This window comes from Scatophagus argus, chromosome 17 (genome assembly GCF_020382885.2).
Source record: "Scatophagus argus isolate fScaArg1 chromosome 17, fScaArg1.pri, whole genome shotgun sequence".
In the NCBI taxonomy this organism is placed as follows: Eukaryota; Metazoa; Chordata; class Actinopteri; family Scatophagidae; genus Scatophagus; species Scatophagus argus.
In genome coordinates, this window is record NC_058509.1 from 6,810,649 (window position 1) to 6,827,046 (window position 16,398).

Below are 16,398 nucleotides of genomic sequence, written 5' to 3' on the forward strand. Positions count from 1 at the left end.
ATTAATTACGACTACCAAGATGAATTTCGACATTAAATGACCAAGCCTAAAATTCTGTTACACGCTAATGGCAGGTGGCAGGACACTAAAGACAACAGATGAGTAAACTGAAATCACAATAAATTTACATTTGATTTCTGGGCCAATTGTGGGTGAGTTCATCAATTACGGTGCTGCGTTTTGTTCTAAACTGCAACGATGAAGTGTCTGCGATGCAAAAATCAGTTGTCAGGCAAACCTCTCAGCGTAAGCACTGACACAGGCTCTAATGTGACCGCGCTGCAGCACCCAGAGCTACCATTAAATATGATCTATGTAGAGTGACTCTCGACGGGAATGTGAACTCAGACGAGCGTGGCTCTGGATGTAAACAGTAGCTCAAAGTTAGCATACGGCCTTAAGCTGCTGCAGCGCAAGGGTTGAATTAATCAAGCCAAATTTCCTAGTGAATTAAAGATGAATTCAAGGCACTTTGTTTAAATGTAGTCACTTAGTGGCAACCTCGCATGATCGGAAAGTGCTGTATACAGTGCAAATACTGCAAATATGGAGCTTGTTCCTAAAAATGTATGATTTTTACAATGGCACACAGGCCTCACACAAGAACAATGTAATGGGGAGAGGATCTGTATAACATAGTCTCTGTCGGTTAAAAATAAAACAGCCAATAATTTCTGAAAGATGAGAAAGCTTCTATTTGTGTCTCACAGTAAAAAATAAATAAGAAAAAATATATTTCAACAAAGCACTTAAGGTATGTGGTCTGTTCTAGGGAGTGAATGTGGAGACTGGCCTGGACTGACATTAGATTTCCGTTTTGTTCATAGCTTTAATCATTAATATTCTGAATCGAAAATCATTTTGTTCTGGACCTGATTGATGGAAATAAGTAAAGAGTGAGGCATCTTGTTTCTTTCCCATCTCTACTGAGAACCACATCTGCGCAGTACCAAACGAGTACTGACGTGGACGCCAGTGACAAAGACATGGTGGTCTGTCTTTCAAACTCAGCGCAGACTGAACAATGTTCAAGAGCTGCTTGAACAGAGGTGAATGGATGAATAGCTGCTTCAAAGTGCGTCAAAACCTCGTGTCCAAAAAAGGGGCAAATATTAGCGTATGTTCTTGGGTGTCATGTTCCCATCGCAGCACATCGGCAGTGGAACCGTACCATCAGTTTACCTCCAGGAAATGGTGTTGATTGTTGTTGCATAGTCGATCATGCAAATCATACAAAACTATACAAAAGCATAATGAGTAATTTCTATGTGAGTGCTTGCGGAGAGGAGTCAAATTACTCATCACTGTGGCATTCATGCATGCATTCACTCTAACTCAATCGGTGCAAATACAGAGTGTAGCCCATGTGCATTGTAATACTACATGTACTGTATCTAACGAGTTACTGATTTCTTTTTTAGATCAGCTCCGGATGTCTGCGTGAGCAGGTGTGCCACTGTCTTGCATTTGTTATCTGAAGAATCTCTTTGCCACTAGCTATACACTTGATAGCTTCCAGTTAATCATAAATGCACCAGGCGTGTGTTTTTAAAGTCTGTGGAAAAGGCAGTTTTCTTATACTTCTGATGCTGGACACAAGCAGGTGAAAGAAACTGACAATAAATAAGCTTGGAGAGTGCTGCTCAAGGTAAAATTACAGTTCTTCAGAGGATAGCAGGTAAGTAGCCTTGTAGTAGTATTTCTCACATACAGAATGCAATGAAAGAAAAGTGCTTAGTGGTCTTTCTTTATGTACGTCAACAGTATGCTAACGTAGCTGAATACTAAGAAATGCAGTCTGGTTAGAGTGTGCAGTGACAGCTCTGTACAGCACAGGAGAGTAGGATTGGATGGAGGGATAGATGGAGAGATGGTGGGATACAGGGGAGGACTGGGGGTGGTTGGCATTGAGGAATCTAATCCCGGAGTTAATTGCTATGACTGATGAAGACAAATTGAAATGGGTCAGCTGAATCAGGGAAGAGAGGAAGGCTGGAAGAGAAGGCTCATTGTGTACGGAGCACCCGTAGTTTGGCACAAAAAGAATATTAAAACACATGCAAACAAAAGGATATAGTAGACAGCTAGAGTAAATATTATCAGACGTTGAGAAGACAACAGTTAAGTGAAATCATAATAAGCAATATGGCAGCAGCAGATGAACTCATACTGGTTAAAAAATAAAAAAAAATACACCAAACAGTCTTGGTGAAAGCTTTCTTTAACACAGAAGCTGCACCATTGATTTTCCAATATTCGCTTCTATTCACAGGTTGTCTTCTCGGGGGCCAGCTGAGTAATTGAATGCAAAGCGTTTCACCTGGTCTATGTGTGTCAGTGTTTGAGTGTGGAGGCCCGGTCCTTTGAACGTCGTCTCTGCGGGCCTGCTAATTGAGCCAGATCAATTCACAGAGACGGCGAGCAGGTTGGCACAGTTGCCACATCAAAGAGATTCTAATAACTGCACACTGTGGCCATTACCAAGCCTGAAAAAGCCATATTTATGTTTGCTTCAAAGCAAGCGTGGCAGCATTGAACATACTTTGAATGCAGGCCTTCACTATTCTTTGTCAAACCTACAATTTGAACACAGGGCTGTTTTGGAGCAATTTGGGAACAGAATAGAGGCTGTTCATATATACATAAATACAACCACTGCGAATTGTACTTTAATTAGTTCCCTTTTTTGGTGCCAGAGAGGAAACCGATAAAAACACAGGCAAAAACATTCTAATGACAGACTGTACTTGTTAAAAAGAAAGTGCAATAACACACAAATGATTCCTCAGTGTCTGTGCTAAGTTTCACACAGCAGCAGTCGCATTTCTGTGCACCTACAGCAGGATTTGTTATGCTGATGTCCTCTATCGCCCGTTATCCCTTCCAACCCCCACTCCCCCTCTTTCAATCTTCTCTTCTCTTTCTCGCTCCCCTCTCTCTGCCTGATAATTGATAAGTTTGTAACTTTGTTCATTAGAGCTGGCCTGTCTCCTGCTGTACAAGCTGTCTGAGGCAACATTATGGCTGGCAGGCCTCTCGCTCACGCCTTCCAGCCCCTCTCCTCTTTCCGCAGTGTCTCTCACTTTTCACTTCCCTCGCCACTCGATTTTTTTTTCCACACTCCTCCCTACCTTTTTTTGCTTCATCTCTTTTTCACTCCAGCTTTCACTCATTTCTACTTAGTCTCTGCGTCTCTGTTTTTCGCTCTCTCTGGCGCTCGCAGCTCGGCACGTCTCCGCACGTCTCCGCGCTGCTCGCCGAAATAATTTACCGCACGCAGCGTTCCCGTGGATGATTGAAGCGTAATTAGACGGCAGAGACAGTGGATGCCAGCGGAGGTGCTTGGGAGCCAGTGCTCGTCAGATGGTCCGTCTCACTCTCACTGGCTTTGCCCTTCAAAACTATCAGTTCTGCATGAGGAGCAGGGAGGGGATCGTGAGCTGAGCCCCATCGCAGCTAACCACGCTACAAAAAAAATGACACATTGGCAAGGGATTCTATCTTTTTTCATGAGTCAGATTATCTCACTGCACTGCAGATGTATCCACAGGTATAAACTCCCCCCCCCACCCTTAATTCATCTAAATGGAACTTGCTTTATGGTAGACAAGACAAAAAGGTGGCGTCTTATCCCCGCTGAAACAACACTGAACTGACACTGAAACACATTATCATGGAAATAAGCTCATTAAAACTGACAAACTTAGAATATCAAGAGCAAACCTTAAGCAAGCTCAGTTCTTTTAAATTCAAGGTAAACTCACATGCCAAGGGTATGTGGAATCAACGTGATGCCGAGGTGCATCATTAGACATTCAGGGAGTTGAGGAGCAGAGAGGAAAGAGACATACATCTATAAGTAGGGAAAACACAATTAGCTTTGTGCTACGCAGTGTATGAAAACTAGACTGCCCCAAAGGCAGGCCAAATTAAAGCTACAAGTGCTTGGTAAAGAATAAAACTATACATGAGAACAAACAACTGGAGTGTATCTGGAATAAGTGTGGAGCATCGCAGACAAAAAAAATATAGAAGGAAATGAGATGCCGGTGAGTCACCATAATCATAAGGATGTCCTTGTCGATGGCAGCTTCAGGGGGAAAGTGCTGATCACCACACTGTGTTCTGACACCATATGCTTTGCGAACAAACGCTGCGGTGGATGTCAGAGGGGAAATGGCATCACACTCAAGGTGGTGCACATCGAACGAAGAGGTGAGTGATGCAGCTGAGTGAGCACCTGCATCCCCCAAAGTCTGTCCAATTATCCCGCTGTATTCACAATACTGTATGTATTTCCCCCAACATTCTCCCCAGATTTAACCCGTGCTTGCTGGAAGGCAGGCTTCGCTAGGCAAGCTGTTGTCAGCAACCAACTGTAACAGCACTGTCAGCCATCCCTTTGATTATCACCCAGAGGTCACCCTGCGTTGAGCCGAACTGTGGGGTCCTGGGTGTCAGCGGAGCTAAGACGTCAGAGGAGTCACCTTTGAAGGATAATAAGAAGACTGCTGACTGACTGCAGACCACCCAGAGGGGAATCCGTGCTTTTCACATGAATATAAATGTGATATTGACAGGAAATCTTCCCCAGGAGAGAGGGAATGGAAAAGACAGCAGAAGAGACAGTGCAAGGGAAAAGGGGGTGAGAATAAATGAGAGAGACAGAGAGAGAGAGAGAGAGAGAGAGAGTTTGGTTGGTTTCACACCGTTAAACCATCTGAAGCATCCGCTGGTGACTATTGGTTGATGGGCCGGTGCAAGCAGTGTGTTATCATAAACATTTGGGATTCACTTCATGGAGGCACTTTAATGATGCTTTTAGCATAATTTCCCCACTGTAATGTGAAGTGAAGGGCAAAGCAGCGCCTTTCTGTCTGCCTGTAGCTTGGGTGAACCTTATAAATATTGGCTGTTGGAACAGGAGCAGTGTTGGAGACACTCTGCACCACAGGATTCGCCCCCACTGCTCAAACCAAGGCATTGGCTAAAACTCTCAAAAATCAATACCACTGCTTTGTTTGACATCTTAGTGACCATAGGTTCGTGAGTGTGACATTTTTTCATTTTCTATTTTACTAAATTTAAAAAAAATAACATCACCCTGGAAGCAAAACCACACTTGACATGCCCGGATTCAGAAATAGAAACCGGAAAGGAATTTTCACCCTTGAAGGATAAAGCAAATGAAAATGACAGAAATCCATGTGCATCTTCATGAGCCTCATAGAACACCTGGTTCAGATCCAAAGAAAGCAAACGTCAGCTCTAAATTTATACATATTGACCCTAAGAATGTATAATTTCAAAGCAGGGTGTGTGTCGTCAGACTCCATAGGATGTTAGCATTGTTGTACTAATTTTAGGCTGCCCACACTGAGAGTTAAAAAAGAAAGAAAGAAAGAAAGAAAGCAGAAAAGGACAGCTTTGTTTTCATTCGGGCCGTTATCAGCAGAAGCCGACTGCAGCGAGAATAGGGAGGGATGATTTCCATAAAGACTGGCTGTTGTCTGAAAGCAAGCAGCTGTCAGGCGGAATTACCTCTCCGACACAGACACCACAATCGAGGGTGCCCTTCCCATAATTCTGCCTGATTGGCTCAAGGGGAAAATGGCAGCCTGTGGAGAGTGAGGCCAGCGGCTGCTTGACAGGTTTGCATTTGTGAAGCTCGACGCACCGTTTACCTGTTATCATTCTGTCTGCTCAACGTGTCAGTTTTCTCAGTTCGGAAAGCTACCTGAACAAAATGACATAGAAAATAGAGTCTACGGTATACAGAGGCAAACACATGCCTGCGCTCAATATTTCTCACACACACACATCCATACACATGGACACACGCACAAACAAACGAGTTATGATAATAATAGTTTGTTATACATTTTCTTGTAATTAATTACTGATATACTCTATCATGGTTAAACACATTCATATTAGATGCACAGATTACGACTTTTAGATGCAGACATTCAACCGCTTCCTAATTCACAACTATTTAACATTAAACTGAGCCAAACATGCACATGCTGCTCGCAATGCTCTCCAATGGTTATCTATTATCCTGCTATATGCAGAAGGTCAAATAGTCATTTATATTGAACTACCATTGTTAAACATATTGTTAAATACTCTTATTCACTTTCTTGCCAAGAGTTACACACCACTCTCGGGTCTTTGCTCTATGTGTGGTGCTAAAGCTGAGATGCAACTAGCTTAGCTTGGCAAAAAGACTAGAAAAAGGGGGAAACAAATAACATGCGGCTCTCCATGTTTAATTATGTTGAATTTATCGACATATTTTTGCATGACAGCTATTTCCCCTTGCTTTCAGTCTTAATGCTAAGCTAGGCTAAGCCCATTCTGGCTTGTTACTAACCACATTATTTGTCACACATTTCTGAGCATATCTCCAAAAATGTGAAACAATAATCTGATATAGGCGAAGGAAACAAGACTTTATGTAAAACAAAATATTCTGAAACTGTAAACACTTTGTCAGTTTTCAATTTTAAAGAATTTCTCACAATGCTAATACAATGTGTACAATGTGAAGGGAGGCACAGGGGGGAAGTGTCCTTTAGGTGTCTTAATTATGGCTCCTCTCCTCCCTCTTGCTGTCACCATCCCCAGGGGAGGGCAAGACAAAAGGAAGGCAATGTTTCATCTCTGCTGCCTTGGTATTTCAAATTCCAAGGGGAGTAAGAGAAGAGAGACAGCAGGCTGTTACATTGGAGGAAGAAGAGGAAATCAAGTGACGCTTCCCTTTTCCCCTCGTTTCTCTTTCTCTTTCTCTCTTGCAGCTGTGTTTAAAATAAGGCACCTTAATAAAAGCGTTTTAATGGCGTCAAGGCAGGAAAAAAGGCACAACTTGATTACTGTGACGGTTTTATTTAATGAGCTCAACGCTTCTGGCTCTGACTTGCTATCCGTTTATTACTTTGTTGTGGAGAGATATATGTGACAAAATGGAGCAGAGGGAGTGAGAGAATGAGGCTGAATGCTCTTATTGTGGAAGTCGTCTGTGGCGTTACCAGTCGTCTTCGTGATTTACACCTTCCTCGGTGCGCACCTGGGTTTTTCATCCGGCCTCGCCAGGGGAACGCTGCTCTGCTATGACGGAGCAAAGGGTGTCGAAGACACCTTGGCAGGTAGGCAGATACAAAGACAGCCTGCTGTTAATTATTGATGGGAATGAATTGCACTCATTGGATGTTTGGCAGGGGAACACATGGTGGATGTGAATACAAATGCGTTTATGAATCTGTGAGGAGAAAAAGACGGCATTAAGCAGAAGAGGTGGGGTTAGAGAGGACTAAGAGGAGGTGAGGAGGAGGAGGAGGAGCTGGTAGAGTGATGGTAGTGATACCTGGTAAAGAGACATTAGAGAGATGCAGAGGGAGTCTATAAAAGCAAACTACTCCTTAATGCCTCTCACAAGTGTGATAAAAGCACAGAGCTGAAGCACAGAATGCTGGCCTTTCCATTTGCGTGAACAGAACAAGGGGACATTCAAAAAAACTAACTAGTACACACAAATGCTAATAGAAAAGGATCTCACACACACACACACACACACACACACACACACACACACACATATGCAAACAAACATTCTTAAAAAGGTCAGCTCTTTTGTTTTGGGACACAAGACCTCTCATGGAAATATTGACTGAGAAAAGGGGAGCAATGCAAAGTGTGGTCTTAAAACGAGATGGGCAAAGAGCACAGGTTCTTATCTGTATTCTGAGAGCCTGCCCTCTTATAAATATTGGAAGAAGGACACTGGTGGGGAGAGGAAACGGCCAAATGGTGCATTTGAGAAATGGCACACCTGAGCACCGCACAGAATATCATCTCCTCCTGTCAGATCTCATCCCATTTGATCAAAATAATTGCCACCTTCATCGTTATCATCAATTCTGTCATCTTCACTGGCGCCATCGCCTTTCTCCATCTCATCATGGCTTCTGTGGCTTCAAGGGGGTGGGGGATTTCTGGATCAGATCAGATGCGGACCATCTCGTCTGAGAAAATCACTCATAGTGTGCCCTCATAGTAATCACCATATTTATTGCTTTAATGCTACTGACACTTTGTTCACATATTTAGATATTCTGACACCAGCAAATCTTTCGGCTGGCACAAAAATAGCCCGGTTTAGTCATGCCGGTTCGTCGATCACACTGAAGATGACCTGCTGTGCTTTTAGTATGTGATGAGCCTCTGTACCCTCGACGGAAAGGAAATGAAAAATTTAGAAAAGAAAAATGAGAAACTGGCCGCATGATCACTGCTAGCCTGTGCTGAGGGCGTGACATACACTAAACAGTGATGTTCCTAATCTGACACCAAAACCAGCCAAATATGTACACGGAACAATACAAGGTTCTCAGTTAAAACGTTGAGTAATTACACACCCTGCCACGGTGCTTTCTCCTCCAAATCAGACCTCTTCATGTGTGTCTCTGTCTGTCAAACTCCCTCCACTGTGCAACTCACTGGGGCCCTCTTTGTGCTGCCGAAACGGCTCGTCTCATCTGCTTCCACTTTAGCAGGCTAATAATACTGCACAGTGTAGGACAAGTGGCTGGTCAAACTTCAATTACAGCAGGGCCAGCTTACATCCTGGCGACCAAGTTATTTTGCTGTGGAATAATGCAACACACACGCATACTCTCACACATAACTAAGTCCGTGTAACCACTTGAAACAAGGAACTCGCAGATGTGCAAGCAAAGTCTTGCCACTGGATTGTGTGAGACGACGGCTTTGCCCTGTCACAGAGTGTCAGTAAGATAAAACAGAGCTACGTGCACCGCAGTCGCCTCCGAACTTGTCATATAACGGCACACAAACGTAGTTACAAGCCCACATTTAAGAGTCTTCTTGTATTACAGGGACGACGTTTGTCATTAAACAGCAAAACGCTGTGGAAAATCACTTTCTATAAAACTGTGTTTATGAACAAAACTAGCTTTCAGATCCACGAACATGTATGCAGTGTGCCAACAGTGCGATATTAAACTCCTGGAGGGCAACGGATGCACGACAGAGAGCTAATGATAACGCAAGAGGACGTGGCAATGCTAACTTGTTCTTAAACAGGCCTTACCTTGGCCATTTGGGCCTGCACCCCAGTGGCTTTGAGAGACGACACGGCCTTCTGTGCTGCAGCTGGGCTGTCAAAATCCACAAAGCCATAGCCTGGAGAGGGCAAAGAAGAGAGGGAGACAGGGGGAGGGCGTAACAAGGAAAAGGACAGGCATTAGTAAAAGAAAAAAAATAAAATGAAGGCCGATGACTAACAAGGAGACTGACAGGCACTTGGTAATTGTAGCAGTAATAGGTTGGTAACATGACTACAGAGGCTGCCAGTTCTCATATCTGGTGAGCACTACATTGTTTGATAATTAGCGACACTGACGTTCATAGGGGATGCTATGCATCTTAATTAGTAGCATGGATGAGCGATTTAGTAATAACAAACCCCGGCATCCTGCCCACCTCCACCTCCACACACACAGACACACAAGCAAACACACACAGATACACACACGTTTGTGCACACACGCACACACACACACCGAGTAGCATGCAAATCAAGAATACAGACCATGCTGCAATTTTGTTGAAGGGAAATTCTTACTTGTGTGTAGTTTAACGACGGCTCATACTCATTAATTAAGTCGAATAATTCATGTGATGGTAATTCCATGATTGAAAGTCCATGATTAAAGAAATAATACACACATGTACACGCTCACGTACGCAGACAGATGCGTCAATTAATTCTTCAGAACATCACTGAGTCATTTTCAGTTTTCACTTGTTCAGCCTTTTGATTTTCACAGTCTGTGAAGTTGGCTGGCCCACATCCCGTTCCTCAACACCCGGCATATTAACACAACCCCATTTCACAGCCTCCATAATCCTCTCCCCGGTAACAAATCTCTCCAAGGTTGACAGCGTACCAGAGATGCTGCCATTTTTTCTCTCCCTCTTTCTTCAACTCCATCTCCGTTACATACACATAAACACTCAATTACATTCCTCTCAAATGTAGCCTTCCTGTCCATTCCTCTGTTCCTCTCTGTCCCTAGCACAGACACTCTCCCTCTCTCCATCGCTCTCTCATATTTTTTCTGACATTAGCAGCCACCAGCCCCCATCTGGAAATTCATCACCAATGGAAAGCAGGGGGAATGAAATCTGCGACTGTGATTTATGAGTTATTGTGATCCCGACGTTCTCCGGGATGTATCGGAGACGGGGGTCACGCCTGTGTTAATTAAAATTTGGTGGCAGATTAAAAGCAGTCAATGGTGCCCTCTGATCCACTGTTTCAGAAGGAAAGTGTAATTAGAAAAGGATAATGGGTGTGAGTGGGGGAGGGGGGGGACTAGCTGCCGTGGTTATCCCATCATGTTACAAACGATCATACACTAACACACACACACACATATACACGGAAACACCTTACTTTCTCACCTTGTGTATCCCATGTGCGGTTCGTTTGACACAAACGTCTCACTTTCTAAGACTTTCGAGGTGTGTGTCTAAGTGTGATGGCGGCCGCGGCGGCAGCGAGAGGGTTGGGGTCATTTTCCTGTCGGATGGCGGTGAAGGAGTGTGAAGTAATGTGAAAATCATAACCTGTGGCGGAAGAGGAATCGAGTGCACGGACTGATTAATGGCCAGCTGTTAGAGCGGGGCCGGGAGGGGTGGGTCTTTAATTGAGAAAATACGGAGAGGCAGATTGAAAAGTCCAAATTCAGATACGAGCGACAGGCAGAGAAACTGTTCCATGTCGCTACAGAGCATAACGGACGATTACAGGCAGCGAGACGACGGAAAATCCAACCCTTTTCTTTGCTAATTAAATTAGTAAATAACTTGACTCACATGAGAGCAGCTTATAAAAATATATTTTAAATTAGAAGGGCCTTTCAAACGCATCATTGCCTTCAGTGGTATCCAGCAGTGCAGATAGTTTAGATTTTCTTTGGTCAGGCTTTGTGGCGTCTGTCTGAGCTTCCAGCCTTCTGCCAGTCACAAAAGAGGTGCAACTGTCAGAAATGTGTATGAGACAGCCTCTCTGCCACTGTGGATAATCCACAGACCACACTGTGAACAGTTTTTATGCAACTGGGTGACAAAGTGACAAGTTAACAATATTCAGTGTTTTTGTAAAAGTGTTCAGTTTCACTGTGTCTATTAGATGGATGAACACCAAATATCCAAAATACACTATATATATATATAATATATATGTATATTGTATATTCAATAATGAAATATCTGTAATGTACAAGTTTTAAACTCATTTCTCAGAGGCCTTTAGTGGAGTGTAATCTCCACAGTTCAAACCCCCAGCTGTCTATATGATGAGAGCCTACTTGTAAAATATTTTTGACCAGTGAATTTCTGGAGTTACTCTGCTTTATTAAGAGAGTTTTTCTGGCCTCCACATTCTCCCATGTGGTTTTCAGTTAGGTCTGGAGGACTTGAGGGCATGTGGTTCACAAAGGTTTTTTTTATCCTAAAACTGTCCATATGTTATGTTCCTCCACTCACTTTATATTCAGCATTAATTTGTCACAGCGAGATGGAATATGTAGTATAAGTGGGATGTTGGAGATATTCCTGTTGATTTTCAGGCAAGTTTTGAATGCTGTGAGCACCCCAAACAGCTTTCCCTTCACCTCAGTTTCACTGGGGCGGAGGCAAAAGACCTCCAAAAGTGGACACCTGCATGGATTGAGGAAGGATGAGCATTTTGTTTTTTTCTCTTTTTTTTTGTAATTCGGGTGGAATAACCCTTCAAACACAATGAAAAGATATTGCTTTCTCTTTAGATCTAAGAGCACATTAGGAAAACCACCTCGAATGGTACTGAGGACCTCTGAGCGATGGCTGATTCTCTTTAATAATCCGAATATTCCAGTGGTGGATACTTTGCACCCCCAGTTACAAATATAATATTCAGCCCAGTACCACCTGGAGTGCACTTATCAAACTTTCAGCAGGATGAGGATTTTAGAGAATGCTGACCTATATTCTGACGGCTCTGAATGGAGGGAGAAGTAAGGGAAAGGCAGGGAGGAAGAGAGCGAGGGAAAGGGTGTGTACACAAGAAAGGCAGAGTGAGGACAGGGGTTATGTGGGGTCAGCTGAGTGCTCTGAAGAAGACTGAACTGACACTCTGCTAGCTGCCTCCAGTAATAGATCCCGTTTGCTCCTCCGCTGTGCAGTTATTGTGGATGATATATGCGTAATGATTCTGTAATGGGGAATGTCTGATCTGTAGCCACAGGGTAAAACTGTTAAAGGCTTGTTTTGCTGGAAAACAGGAATAATAACAGAGAGACATCTCAAGTCTCTGTTTGTGCCTTTATCGGGCAGAACTGTTGGTGGGGTTGTGGAAAAGTCAGAGTCTGTGTACATGTGTGAATGTGTGAGCTCCTCTGCTTTAATACTTTTAACAATCCGTTTCAATACTGGACCACTGAATGGAGCTATTCTGGCTCATCCCCTCTGTTTGAAGAGTCAAGTCTAGTTTTATGTATTATATTTAAATATAGATTTAGGACTGGCATTAGGAGACATGCTGTTCACTTATTGGTAGACTGCGGGTTCTAGCATTTAACATTCAATATTTGAGAGGAGCCGCTGTGCTGTTAAATTTGTTTTTATAATTTCAGTGAACTGGCCTTTTCAGGCTACATTTGTATACTTTAATTTGTAAAAAATTATCGGCTACCGTGACAATGTGAATGTTTGTGAGTGCATTTACTGCATATTGCATTTGTTTTGTCTTGTTTAGTGGCTGAGCAGGAAAAAAAGCAGCAGGGTCAAGAAGCCCTCGATTTAAGACATCACGTTTCACACACTTCAGCAACAACACACCTACTCACAGATGCACGCATATATTGCCTGAAGAATGTGTTTCTGAAGTAAAGGACATGCTGTACTACTGCTGTAGTCAATGCGGGTACTCTAGAGTTACTTTCTCAAGTGGGATGCAGAGGGCAAGGCGTTGCTTTGAAGCCTCTGCAGCAACACAAACATTCGATCGATAACTGTCACTTAAAAGCAGCTCAAAGTGACTGACTACATGCATGGTGGCTGATAATGCTGTGCAGCTCCACACTAATACACACCCACACCCACACACATACAGTATATACACACACAAGCACACAGGCAGGATGACATAGACACACACACCTACTGTATGTACAGACACACAGACTGTGTCTCCGATAAGAATAAAGAGAACCTGAGCTGCCGTATCATATTTCCTGGTCCGGCTTTAACAGGAAAACCTGTCAAGATAAAAGGACCATCTTCAATCAGTTACTACAGGATGGTGCTAAGCTACCCTTGTTTCTACCCTACAGTAGCCCGGGTGACTGGGTTCGTATGAATGTGTGTATGAAGCAGGGTTCTCCCTAACACAGTCCCCCAGCGGAGGTCTAGAGGTACAGTAGATGGCACCTCGGGCTACGCTCCGTATAAAAGTCTTCAGCGGAGAGTGGAGATAAGGCACTCATTACAATGAGCGTATCGACATATCAATCATCCATGCATCATTCATGCAATGTCAAATTATGCTAATCCTAATTACGTCTGGGGAAATTACCATTCTTTATCTGCTAATAGTCGAGATTGTTTGGGGTTTCCTACCCACACTATATCCACCGTCATTTTCCCCAATATTTCCATTTTTCACATTCTCATATTCAGCGCTAATGATCCCATTTTGCACCGCATACAATGGAATAAATATGCCCTAAGTATGAATAATGAATCAACGACAAGTCACGGAGCATTACAATGGTGTACAGGGCAAACAGCGTGATTGTTTACGTCCTTGTGAGTCATCAGGAACAGTTCTGGAACTGCAGTTGCGCATGGGTGATTAATCACTGTGGTTACATGTATGTTAATAATTCGTACTTTGCATGTATAAAAGTAATTACAGTTAATGGAGGAGATAGATGGGCCACTCCATGGACAAATATGCATAACAATGCCTGTAATATGATTCTTATGATTCATGGCCCAGCCAAAGTACCGCCTTCGAACCGCAGATACACGTGTGCACAAACGCCTGAGTTCCACCTTTAAGGAACCGAGAGAGCGCTGCAAACTGACGGTATGTAGTGCTGAAATGCCAAGTCAATTCATACATTTCTTGATCAATAGTGAATTACCTAATGAAGATTTTTAACCTTCTGTGTGTAACTGTCTGTCATTTATCAAGAAATGAGGCAGCTTGCAGCAAATGTGCTGTTTAGCTAATAATTCATTTGTTGAATATTTTCTCATAAGTGTTCAATCAGAAAAGAGTGAAAATGTTCATCATGAGTCATTAAGTTTATTTTTTCTAAACAGCAATCCAAAATCCAAAGATATTCTCTTTGCAGTGATATAAAACAAAGAAAAGCAGCAAACCTAAACAAGAAAATATTTGAAATTTTCTGTGATAAATGCCTAAAACAATCAACTGATTAATAAAACTGTTAATGAATATTTTGTTGTTGATGAACTAATTAATTGTGACATTTTCAGGGATGTTTTACTCTTTATATACATACATATATATATATATGTATATGTATCACTGAATTTGGTCCAAAAAGTTTTGGACTGTTGATTGTGCAAACCAAACAATCTGAGGCCCTGGGACATTGTGTTCAAAATTAAAAATTTTCTAAATGTAGATTAGATTGGTTTATAGATTTACTGAATTAATAATATAAAAATAACAAGTTAAAATGTTAACTGATGACATAAATAACGATGACACGGCTGTCACTGAGAAATAGTTTTGTTCATGTGACATTATTGAAAAACTTCTGGGGGAAAAAATAAAAAAAGAAACTGCATACTTGAGTGAAAAGGGGCTGCTGAAATATTTTATGGCTTGTTCATTTAAAACTGTCTTTGGTCCATTTGGGGCTTTTGACCAAAACTTTTGCCCTGCAGGAAGGGAAGGTGGGAGGTGGTTTTGGGAGGTTGTGGTGAGCTGTGCAAACACTGAAGGAGAGCACAGGAGTTTTAAATAGCGAGATGGCATCCATGACTTACTGTGGCCGAGTCAAGACCGCCATGGTCACACTCCAACCCTGGGGGAGCGCATCCTCACTGGGGCTGCATTTCTCTGTCCTCCTCCATTCATCCTGCACCACCAGCACTTGACTGATGATAAATTTTGCAGCTACCCTCCCCTAAACCATGTGGTGTGTGTGTGAATGTGTTGACTGGGTGTGCACAGATGCTTTTGAGTGACCTCTAAGTTTCTTGTTTGTGTGTATGTGCATGTGTGGTTACGTGAGTACACAGGGGAGGATCATAAATCTATCTTTCAGTTGAAGGATCCCACAGAAAAACATCTGCAATTCATACATTTTTTTTTTTTTTTTGCGCATTAAAATGTTAGCTTTGGGCGAGAGAGTTCTGGCCACACCGCTGCCGTCAAAGCGTTTCACACCACAGAGAAAAGTCATAAGGCCACTGCATCTGACGTCCTATAAAACCAACAGCCATGATTCCATCTGCAAACACAGCTCCAGCAGCTACAAATCCACATAATGTTTCTGTAGATCTGAACCTAAAGACACATTATGGAGATGAGCTAAAATTAGTGAAAAAAAAAAAAAAAATGAGGCCAAAGACCCACGCAAATCACTTTCAGGCAACCACAGAATGCAGCTCTTGGACCCACTCAAAATAAAGATCCCTCATTTACTTGTCCAATGTTACCATCCTCCCTGCCTTGCACTTGGAGACAATACCCATTTGTTGTAAAATAACTCTCACACAAGGCTCTTCTATATTAGACATTGGCAAGGAGATAGCGATACAGGCAATTAACTTATCAACCCTGCAACATGGATTTATAGCTAAGGCATTCGTCTCGGGCTGAAGCAGCCAGCCCATTGGCTGTATTGTATTTCTTGTCATCTTCCCTCGCAGGTGTAGGAGTGTCCTTGTCAGGGATCTGCAGTCAGTATCTGCAGAGGGCAAAGTGCCAGGGCTCAGGGCCAATGGGGCTACCGGGAGCTCATTGTGCCGAAGACAAACTGAACAGGATGTTGAAAAGAAAAAAAAAAAACCTCATCCAATATCTGTGCAAATATTATGGATGAGTTCTGTACAACATCGATGCACCTACTGAATTGATGTGTATAGTTGCAAAAAGATTGAACGCACATTGATGAAGCTGTTCAACATTCATGTATGCATTAATGCATTTTCTCCTTTGCTGTAATTCTTAATAAACTTATTCTATTAAGACTGCCAAAGCACACAGTAGAAACTGTCGTAATGAAGCTGTTTTAGCAACATTGAAACAAATATCAAAGCATTTTAACATATGTGTTCACAGTAACG

The 16,398-nt window shown here is 42.7% G+C and overlaps 1 protein-coding gene across 9 annotated transcripts in view; it reads right to left on the reverse strand.

Annotated features, from left to right (window-relative positions):
- The window catches only part of rbms3 (RNA binding motif, single stranded interacting protein), a 249,107-nt gene that overhangs the window by 102,821 nt on the left and 129,888 nt on the right, over positions 1–16,398 (reverse strand). For all 9 annotated transcript variants that reach the window (XM_046417466.1, XM_046417470.1, XM_046417469.1 and 6 more), the window contains one exon: positions 9,113–9,204. In XM_046417466.1, coding sequence (XP_046273422.1) covers positions 9,113–9,204 — 92 coding nt within the window. The remainder of the gene's footprint in view (positions 1–9,112; positions 9,205–16,398) is intronic.